At 43.8% G+C, this 11,404-nt stretch overlaps 1 protein-coding gene across 1 annotated transcript in view; it reads right to left on the bottom strand.

Annotated features, from left to right (window-relative positions):
- Positions 1-1,949: 1,949 nt before the first annotated feature.
- Positions 1,950-11,404, bottom strand: part of LOC128576868 (NHS-like protein 2) — a 50,523-nt gene continuing 41,068 nt past the window's right edge. The window contains exon 3 of the mRNA XM_053579029.1: positions 1,950-2,058. Coding sequence (XP_053435004.1) covers positions 2,039-2,058 — 20 coding nt within the window. The 3' untranslated portion in view covers positions 1,950-2,038. The remainder of the gene's footprint in view (positions 2,059-11,404) is intronic.

Below are 11,404 nucleotides of genomic sequence, written 5' to 3'. Positions count from 1 at the left end.
CTGAATGACATGACCTGCTTCCTTCATCCCCTACCTCAAATCTGTCAGGAAGTTCTGTCAGCTCCACTTGAAACATGAACCCTTAATCTATCTCCCTTGGTTGGTTCTACCATTCTACCATCCTTGACTAAACCATGTGTAATATCTCCAGCATCCCCACTGTGATATCCCCACTTCCACTCTTGGTCCCCTACAACCTATTCTCCATATAATGGTCAGACAGAACCTATGAAAGTGCCCATCTGATCATATCACTTTCCCATTCAAAGCCCTCATGTGGCTCCTCATCACACTGAGAATGAAATCCAAACTCCTCCCCATAGTTCACAAGGGACTTCACAATAGAGAGCCCCTGGAGCCCCTGCCTACTTCCTCAGTCTCATCTCTCAGCTTGCTCCAGCCACTTAACCACTCACAGTAGCTTTTTTTTTTTTTTTGCAGTGCAGTTTTTGGCCAGGGCTGGGTTTGAACCCACCACCTCCGGTATATGGGACCGGGGCCCTACTCCTTTGAGCCACAAGCACCACCCTCACAGCAGTTTATTTTTTTATTTTTTATTTTTTTTATTAAATCATAGCTGTGTACATTAATGCGATCATGGAGCACCATACACTGGTTTTATATACCATTTGACATATTTTCACACTGGTTAACATAGCCTTCCTGGCATTTTCTTAGTTATTGTGTTAAGACATTTATATTCTACATCACAGTAGTTTCTTAAAACACTATTGCTCTCTCTTGATTCAGCCCTTTGCAATACTATGCCCTCTGCATGTATCACTTTTGATGAACCATCTCCTTCATTCCTGCTCTTCCTCTAGATCCAGACAGGATATTACTTCCTTTAAAAAGCCTTTGCCAATGCTGACTCCCCACCTTCTACTTCTGTGATGGGTGCCCTTCCTTCCTTTCTTCCTTTCTTTCTTTCTTTCTTTTCTTTTTCTTTCTTTTTTTTTTTTTTTTTTTGAGACAGAGTCTCACTTTGTCACCCTTGGTAGAGTGCTGTGGCATCACAGCTCACAGCAACCTCAAACTCTTGGGTTTAAGTGATTCTCTTGCCTCAGCCTCCCAATTAGCTGGAACTCCAGGTGGCCACCACAACACCTGGCTATTTTTAGAGACAAGGTCTTGCTCTGGCTCAGGCTGGTCTCGAACCTGTGAGCTCAGGAAATCCATCCACCTCGGCCTCCCAAGTGCTGGGATTATAGGCATGAGCCACTGTATCCAGCCAGGTGCCCTTTCTCTGTGCTCTCATAGCATGATTTTCTAGCCCATCAGAGCAGCACCACCTTATTCTATCACTGCCTGCTTAATTATTGGTCACACACACACACACACACACACACACACACACACCAATGACTGTAAGATGTTGAAAGCAGTGACTTGATCTTGTTCACAGCTGGACATCCAATACCCAGCATGAGGCTTGTCGTGGAGTAGGTGGCTCAATACATCTTTATTGAGTGAATCTTGACTCCACTATTCCTTAGTGATTGGATAAGTTCTCTCTGAACCTGTTTTACCAACTATAAAATAGGATAGGTGGAATAATACTTGGTTAAGCTATTGTGAGAGTTAAATGAGATGCCATATGTAAAGCACACAACACAGAGCAAGTGCTCAATAAATGGCAGGTTTTGTTGGGTAGCAACTGGTCAGCAGAAGAGAAATACAAGTCTTTCCTTCCCTGCTATCCAATATACACACCTATCCTGCTTCCTTCCTGTCTTCATTCTCTTGAATAAAGCTGGAAAACCTGAAACAGCAAAAATAACCCTCTTCAGTAAACTCTCGGGAGAAACTATCTTCTGTATCAACAACACACCCTTGGCTCAGCCTCCAGTGAACCAGCCCCAAGTCGGAGGTCTGGCTTTTCTTTTCACTCTATCCAGATATTTACCGTATAAACCCTGGATGATGAACAGGGGTGGGGAGTGGAGGAGCACAGCCCGTGCCAAGAAACCCCAGGAAGGAACTCACACTGGGTCTCCACACAGTAACGCACACTGTTCTGGAATGGGAGTGGAGTCTTCTACCAGAATGCTTTGTCAGCTGTAAGAGAGAAGAAAGGGGGCTTCTTGGCAGTGAGGAAGAGTGAGGTGGGCCCACAGAGGCCAAGTCTCTCTCTCTCTACACTCTGAATATAGCCTGCTACAGAAAAAACCTAAACTGAAGTTCAAGTTCTGTTTTAACCTTTCCATCTTCATGATGAAGGAAGAGATGCCCCATCTCCCACCTCCTAAACTTCAGCTGTACTAGACCCTCCAGTTGATGATCCCTAACTGCCTCTCAGTTGGCATTCAATTTTAATAAATACACCTTGGTTGCCCAATGCCTCTTTGATTTCAAACTGGCCAATTGCCTTCTGGTCTTTGTCAAAGCACACATGTACATTTATACAGTCAGTGCGTACCTGTTATTTTGTTCTGCTTTTTTCCATTTAACACTATTCCATACATATCTTTTTTCATACCAACAGAGTTCATGGAGTAGCCACATTTAGTGGCTGTACTATAGCCTAATATACTAAAACTCATAGTCTATTTAGTCAAATCTCTATTATTGACTGTTTGGATTGCTTTTAGAAACTTCCTCTTCGTGATTTTTTTTCTTTGGGTGCAAATTCACTTTTTAAACCACTTCAGAAAACATGAAAACCAAAGATCCAGGCTGGGTGCAGTGGCTTACACCTGTAATCCTAGCACTTTGGGAGGCTGAGGCAGGAGGATCACTTGAGGCCAGAAGTTCAAGGTCAGCACAGCAAGACCCCCATCTCTAAAAAAAAAAAAAAAAAAAAAAGAAAGAAAGAAAAGAAAATTTAGCCAGGTAGGGTGGTGTGTGCCTATAGTCCCAGCTACTCGGGAAGCTTGGGCAAGAGAATGGCTTGAGCCTAGAAGTTTGAGGTAACAGTAAGCTATGATGACGCCACTGAACTATAGTTTCGGCAACAGAGTGAGATGCTATTTCAAACAAAAAAGAGAAACAAAGAAAGAAAAAGAAGGAAGGAAGGAAAGGAGGGCGGGAGAGACCGTGCAAGGTAGCTCATGCCTGTAAGTAATCCTAGCACTCTGAGAGGCCAACATGCAGATTGCTTGAGCTCAGGAGTTCAAGACCAGCCTGAGCAAGCATGAGACCCTGTCTCTGTAGTCCCAGCTACTTGGGAAGCTGAGGCAAAAGGATCGCTTGACTCCAGGATGACAGAGTGAGACTCTGTCAAAAAGAGAGAGGAGAAGAGGAGGTGGGACAGGACAGGGGAGGGGAAAGGAGAGGAGGTTATGCATTTCTAAGGTAAAGTTCTAGTTGTAGTTGAGCCCTTCACCCAGGGGGTATGAGAAAGCACACCCATTTACCTCAGTAAGCTGAATCTATTTAGGGAGACATAAAACAAACACAATATATGAAAAATAAGTAATCCAATGGGAAGGACTGAGAAAGATATTTTAGTCAAGGTATATAAAAAGGAGTTAGAGCTAGAAATAAGCAGAGTGTATCTGAGGAACAGGAAAAACCTAGATGGGTCCTAGAAAGGAAACAGGAGTTATGGGCAAATCTTAGGCTGAACCCATATTCCAAGGACCAAGAATTGGTCACTCAGACCGATGCAGGTGGAATGCTTGAGCTTAAGAGTTCGAGACCAGCCTAAGCAAGAGTGAGACCCTGTCTCTACTAAAAATAGAAAAACTAGGCAGGTGCCTGTAGTCCCAGCTACCCAGGACGCTGAGGCAAGAGGATCTCTTGAGCCCAAGAGTTTGAGGTTGCTGGGAGCTATGGGCACGACACTCTATCCAGGATGACAGAGACTCTGTCTCAAAAAAAAGAAAACCCAATTCAGGAAAAAGTCATAGGAAAAGTTGTGCTTGAGGAAGATTAATGGGATGGTGAAGTGCAGACTGAGGCTGTGACACTCAAATGGGTGATGACAGTTGGAAGGGCACAGTACAAAAGATATTCTGAAGGAAAAATTAACAGATCAACAGGACTTCATCAATAATTCAGTGTGAAAAATGGAGAAAGAGGAGCCAGGAATACCATCAACCACTAGGCTGGGAAGGAAAGAGAGAGAAGGAGAGAAAGCAAGAGTGGACATGAAAACCCCTGACATATATGTGGAAGTGAAGGAATAAAGGGAGATGAGGCTTTTGATTTTGACCTGTCCAGAAGACAGCTGACCAATGAAGAAGCCCGGAGTCTGGGAGTTCGGGCAGAAGAGGCAGCAGAAAAGGTAACACAATTTAGTTAAGAACAGTGTTTCCCAAACCTCAGTTATCTGTACACTACCTTCATGACTGTACCATATACTAATTATGCTAATTATATTTTTTCTTCTAAAGCACATTAAAATAAATTCATAACTATTGAAATTTCAAAATGTTCGCCCATATACCACCTGAAATTATGTCATGTGCTACCAGTGACCTGACCACCACCTTAGGAAAATATTAGCTCAGACACAAGTAACCAGTGAAGCAGGTCATTTCCAAGAACTCCAGTCTCTGAGCAATGAATCCATCCAGTCTCTTGAATCCATTCCCATTCCCCTGCATCAGCAATTTACATTCTTTTCTTGGAGAAACATCTTTACTCATATGAATCAAGCTGTACAGGAGAGAGAAATGGAGAGATGTCCTGGCTGACAGGATGCCTGGGGAGGTGCTGCTCACACATTAGGCATCTTGAGCTTCACCAACCAGATGAAGGGTCCCTTCCATTGCAGTCTGTTCACAGCAGGGTTTCAAATTCTCACTAGGACTCTAAGGACTCTCCTTTAACTGGAGCTAACCAAGAAACTCAGAAAGAGGCCCAGTTACTGTTTTCCTCTCTCTTTCCTCCCCTCACCCAGCCCCTCCTCCCTAACCCCTTTCCAAATCTGAGCTGGGCTTAGCATAAGAGGAACATGACTCACAGAAACCAAGGACTGAGCTGGAGAGGCCAGGCTGCCAGGATCCCTCCCTAGCTGACAATGAGCAGACCCAGCAACTCAGTCCCAGCCCATTTCAGACTCACTAGTCCAAAGGCTTTGGGTCTTTGGAACCCACAGGGTGACAAACATTCCCTGGGGAAAGGTCAGAAAATCAGAAAATGATAAAGAACTAATGTGAAGGAAAGAAGACTGTGTTCATTCAATAGTGGTGGAGTTTAGATCCTGTCTCCCCTAATGTCTTGTCCAAATTCTACTAGGCCCTCAGTGCTTGCCTTCATAGTAAAATAATAGTAATAATAATCACAGTGATAAATAATGTTTACATGGAAATAACTATGTACCACATACTGTGCGAAGTGCTTTTCATGTATTATTTCATTCTCACAAAGACCTTATGAGGCAGGTACTTTTACTGAACTCAGTTGAGAAATAAGGAAACTGGGAATCAGAGATGTGCAGTAAATTTCCCAAGGTAACTCAGTCAGTGGGACAGCTTGAATTCAAGCATAGGCACCAAAGCCCAAACTCTTAACCATTTTGCTGGTCTTATCCACAATACCTTCTGAAGAATGTTGACACTGGGTACAGCAGGCTGGACCAGACCCATGTCCCTGACTCAGGGCCAAAAACTCATAGGTTAGCCAGCTGTCTAGGGGATGGCATAAACTAAACGTCAAACACGGGAGGCAGCAAACTGTGGAATCACTGATAGTCTCTCCTGTGGAGTCTAAACGTGAGACATGGAGAGGATCCTCAGAAGAAGCAGACTCACAGACACACAGACATGCACAAGTGGCAGAGGCCATGAGGCAAGCACAAGAGACCTGAGTGAGCAGAAGCTATAAAGTAGAGTGGGGAATAGAGAGGAATTATTGGCAGGAGCAGGAGCTTCTGAGTCAGAGAACAGGGGATTTAGGAATCAAGTTTTTGAACTACTCACTTGCCAATATCCTTACCTCTCTTCCCCCATTATCCATCCTTCATCCTTTTTGTAAATCCCCAAGGCTTAAATCAATCCACGTGTCTACCCTTTCTGCTCCCACACCAGTACCTTTAAGTGCTGCTTATTGAAAATACCCCAGCCATGCAGATGGGAACTGCTATGAATCCACTGGGAGGTCAGTATAGCTGGGCAATTCTCCTTTGAGTTCCTGCTGGTCTCTCTTCTCCATTCTCTCCAGTGGCCCTTTGAGCTCCTCTATCACCCATAAACTTCTAGCCTTGTCACATCTCCCTCACCTGATTTCGTAGAGAAAGAGAAGCCACCAGGCAGTAGTTTCCCATAACCAAAGCTGCAAGTTCACTCACCTCAACTATACCTTCTGCCTCCCTCTTATGACTCCTCCTGCCTGAGACAGACCTCCCCACCTGCGCCTGTGCCTGTGTCCTGTGTTCCACTTTCCCCACCATCTCAGGAACCTCAAACCTCAATTATCCCCTCTCTCACCTGTATCTCCCATCTCTCCCTCTCTACTGTCAAACTCCTCCCCATCAGCATCGAAGCATGCCCTCTTTTAGCCCCATAACACTCAATCATCTGCTCTCACTTTCTTTTCACAGATTAAAACTTCTTGAAAGAGCTGTGTTTGCCATCTCCATTTCCTCACACCCACTCTTCAACCCAATGCAGTCTGACATTCAGTTCTACTACTCTACTAAAACTATTCTCAGTAACTCTTTCCTCAGAGCTAAATCCCATTGTTTCTCAGATCTTCTCTTATATCTGCTGTCTGAAGCACTGCCGCCACTGGCCACTGCCTCCACCTTGAAACACTCTCATCTTGACTTCTGTGATGCTGTGGGCTCTCCCAGTTTTTCTCCTGCCACTGTGGTTGCTCCCCATTTGTTTGTTTTTTTTTTTCACCTCTGTCCACAAATGTTGAGAGTTCTCAGGGCTTGCTCTTAGGCCTACTTTTCTTCCCACTCTACAAATTTTTCCTGCATAACTTCTCATGGTTTTAATTAGTATCTATAAACTGATGACTCTCAAATTCATATTTCTAGACAGCTATCTCCTGAGATTCAGATGCACATAGCAAATTTCCACTTGAGTGTCCCACAGACAACCTAAATTTGGCATGCTCAGAACTGAACTCACCGTCCTTTCCATAAAACCTACTCCTCTTTCTTGTTGCCTATGATGGCCAACATTTACTGAACACTTTCTATGCTCCAGACATAGTTGAAAGCATTCTATATGTATTATTTCACTTAATCATTGCAAGGAAGGTAGTATTAATACCCTCATTGTAGGTAAGGAAACTGAGGCAGAGAGAGGTTAAAGAAATTATCCAAGGTCACACAGTTATTCAGTGGCAGATCTGGGATTCAAAATCCAGTCTAATTTCAGAGCCATTGCTCTTAACTATCACTGCTATCCAGTGGTCCCGGCCGGTACCTTGGCATCATCCCTGACTCCTGACTTCCCTTCACTGTCCACGCCTGCCTAGTCTACCTTCTAAATATGCCTCAGGTCCATCCATTTCTTTCCATCTCCATCACAACTATCTTTACCAGCTCACCATCACCTCTCACCTGGACTCCCAGCCTCTAAAAGTCATCACTTCCCAACCCACCTTTTACACTGTTTCCCACAGTGATGTTTCTGAAAGGCAAATCTGATCTAAAAGACAAACCATTCCATGGGTCCCTGCTGTCCTCAAGATAACGTCTAACCCCCTTTAAACAGCTTACATGGTTCTTCATGATCCAGTCCCTGGCTGCCGCTCTAGGTGGCTTCCCTCTACCTCATAACTCTCTGCAACTTCCTTCCTTCCCACCTGGCTACCATCTGCTTCAGTTCTCTGTTTAAATAACAGATTATTCCTCTAGGATGCCAATCTTGGTGCTTCAAGTCTAGCTTAGGTGCCATTCTTGTTATGTACTCATCCTCGTCAAAACACTTTTCATGCCCTATATTATTTGTTTAACATTCTCTACCCCCACTGGCCTGATTCTAAATTCTGTGAGACTAGGGACATTACCTATTTCACTCACCTCTGCAGCCCACCCCCATACCTGGCAGTTTGGTGAATGCTTTGCTTGTATAAACCATGTCAAAGCCCCCTCTCTTTTCTCCAAGCCACACTCAGCGGTTTGAGGAAGCATCCTGGGGCCAGTTGCCTGACACAGGTCCTGTGCTCACAGGCCAAGGATGTGTTTCCTGAGCTATCAGCTCAGACCTTCATTCCCAGCAGTGAGGCCAAAAGCCAGTCCCCCCCCTTAACTCCATTTCCCAGGGTTTGCATTGTGAATTTCAGTTATCACTTGACTTTTAGTACTACAGTTGACCTGTATCTTAGTTAGTGACTTTTTTAATCACTTTGCTAGATCGATGGGGATGCAACAGAAATAACAGTGATGACTCACCCAGCCATTCTCTCCTCCCCTCACCATTCTGCACAAAAGCCACTCCCACTACTGTCACGTTATATCCCACTCCAGGCAAAGTATTAGCAGCTCCTTGGATATCTGAGTAATCATGCGTGGGAGAAGAAGCAGCCAAGGTGAGATCTCATGTGAGATGCCAGTCAGACTCCAGAGCCAAATGGTCTGTTGTGCTTTGAGTCTGTGAAACATAGAGGGATAGAAACAGGTACAACAGAATGGCGAACTTCCAAGGGGAAAGGGACTCTGCCTGGAAAATGAGTGAAGAATGAGGCAAGTTCCCTTAACAGTATCATCTAAAAGGACGCAGGGATGGGCAAAACTCAGGCAGGCTTTCTCAACCCTGCTTAGGCAATTCCTTTCCTCTTCGGAACTTTATCAGATGGAAACAGATCACATCCACATGTTGCACTATAGTGGGCAAGTGGCTGTGATAGTCATGAGCATTGTTCCCCCAAATATTCCCAGCTCTGTGCCTTGTGGGTACATGGTAAGATTGCACTTCCTAGCCCATTACAGTTGGTTGGGCCCATATGATGAGCTCTGGCCAGTGGCCAGATAAAAAGTAAAATATGCCACTTGCAGGCTGGAATAATTAAATGCCATTATGGGGCCCTACAGGGCTCTCTTTTCCTTTGCTATGATAACCAGCAATGTGTGGGATGACAGCTTTTCTGACTATTTGAGTTTTGAGGTAAGGAGATAAGGAGCAGAGCCCTCGGCTAACTTATCGCAGCCATGAAGTGGGAGCAATTAATAAACCTTTGTTGTTATGAACATCTAAGATTCTAGAGTTGTCCATTATCACAGCACAACCTTGCTCATCCTCACTGATATGCAAGCTAAATCTTCCCTTAGGAGTTTGGCATTGTCAGAGAAAGTAAACCACAACCATCTGAAAAGAAAGAATTTTTTATTAAAAATAACCACAAAAAGTACTAAACATATTGGTATGTGTGACGTTATTAGCAATGTTCTGGATCGTGGTTTATACGGTGAGTTTGAATGTTTATAAACATTCAAATGGTCATGAATGTTTGCTGCATTAAGAAAATGAAAGAAAAAAACTTTACTACAAATGTGATGACACTGGGACGCAAACAGCAATTCTAAAATACATAGCATAATTCAAGACTCTAAACCAGTCCATTTAAGGACAAAAGTCTTAAGAAATTCTAGGTCTTTTTGTCCAGGTCCAAATCCAGGCCTTTCCTTGCCCAGCTCTAACTCTCTAGCCATATGGAACTGAAGATTTCTCTTCCTAAGTTTGTTTTTCCTGGTTCTCCCTCATTTTGGCTACAGGCCTCTGTCTCAAATTCCCTAATCACTAAGAACACAACCTCTACTTTCTGATTATCCACAAACACTCTCAGATCTCTGCAGTTCTGCCACCAAAGGAAGGTGCTATGTGTTCCTGGTGCCCAACCACCTATAACTCCTTAATTTTCTTCTAGGGAGGGAGGTCCTAACAAGATAGGGTGTGGGTTTTGAGGTTAAAGAGAGTTCAGTTTAAATCCCAGCAACACAATTTACCTGCTATGTGATCTTAGACAAGTGATCTTTTCTCTCTCTGAACTTCAGTCTTCATCTTTAAAATAGGAACAATAATACTCAGAACTCCAGGGGTTGCTGTATGCATTCTTAATGAAACTGCAAACAGAGAAACCCTGGCACACAATAGGCACTCCATAACCGTTGCTTTCCTTTACCTTTTCCACTTTCTCCTCTTTTCAAAATGGCAACTGACCCACACCACTGACCCAAACACTAATCTCATTCTTTTCTCTTGTTTTTACTTTCTTCTTTTCCCTTCCAGCCCAAACTTTCCCCACCACACACATGCACATGCACACACACACACACACCACCATCATCCTTACCATGGCAAACACCTTTGTTCAAACTTGTTTCTCATATACTGTCTAGTTTAAAGGCTATAAAATTTTCTTTTTGCTTATTTTCATTTGTTTGTGTTTAGAAGTGCTACCTTTTTGCAAACAAAATCACCTGTAGCTATCCAGCATGACCAACAGAATCAGAATAAGAGGTCAAGGACCGAAAATGAGAGGTTATTCTGAGACATGAATGAAAGGAAGCAGAGTCCAGGTTCTGTGTGGGCAATGTGGCCTTTATTCACTTGGGTCCGAGCAGGCTGAGTTTGAAAAAGAAGTCAGCATGTGGGTTAAGGCGGGATGGCAATATAAGAGTTGGGGGGTAGGGATGACCGCACTCATTCCTTCCTGGGTGGGACGCTCTTTCCTGGGCAGGACGGTTCTATTTGGGCAGATTCCTACATTCGGCCCTATCATCCCCATCTTTTTAGTCTATTATAAGGAGGCGAATTGCTGGGCATGGTGTCTCTTTGACTGTCAGCATGGGCTGCCTATAAAGAAAAAAAGTGAGGGGTGAGGGGGTGGTGTTTACAGGAACACTCTTGGGTTTTCAGTTTGAACTGGTTGATATCCATGTAGGGTGAGGATATGAGTGGTTGTTTTTCGGGTGACTGCCTGGTCAATAAATCAGGAGATGAGGCAAAGGACTACTCATCTGAAACTGAGAATGAGGAAGATCATAATTAGTGGTCCTAAAATAGGAAGTAACCAAGGAGGCCAGGAATCGAATAAGGACCAGGGATTAGATGATTCAAGATTTATTTGTCTCTGTTTGATTCATTCTCGGAGTTCTTTTAATTTGTGATTATTCCTGGCTGGTTAACAAAGAAAACAACATTCTTCTCCCCCAAAAATGCATTTGCCTCCTTTTTCTGCTGTAATTAAATCTAAGGCTCAGTGATTTTGGAGAACTACTGCAGCTAAAGAATTAATTTGGGATTATAGAGTGACTAAAGAGTCTGCTACCCCTTCCATATCTTCACTAAGTTCTAGGGAAAGTTGGTGGTAAAAGTGGGTTCATAAATGCCTGCAATGCCTGTGCCAAGTCTAGCCACTATGCGTGTTCCAAGGAGTACAGTTAGAAAGATGCCTCTTTTTTTTGTCTGGAAGTAAGGAGATGCATCATGGCCTGAGTTAGGGAGGAGTCATTCACAAAAGAGACTTGGGAGGTGGGGTGAGGAAAACTCAGGTGCAAAGA

Source organism: Nycticebus coucang, chromosome X (assembly GCF_027406575.1).
Source record: "Nycticebus coucang isolate mNycCou1 chromosome X, mNycCou1.pri, whole genome shotgun sequence".
Classification (NCBI taxonomy): domain Eukaryota; kingdom Metazoa; phylum Chordata; class Mammalia; order Primates; family Lorisidae; genus Nycticebus; species Nycticebus coucang.
The sequence above is the reverse complement of the archived record's forward strand: the minus strand, read 5'-3'. Positions and strand labels throughout refer to the sequence as shown.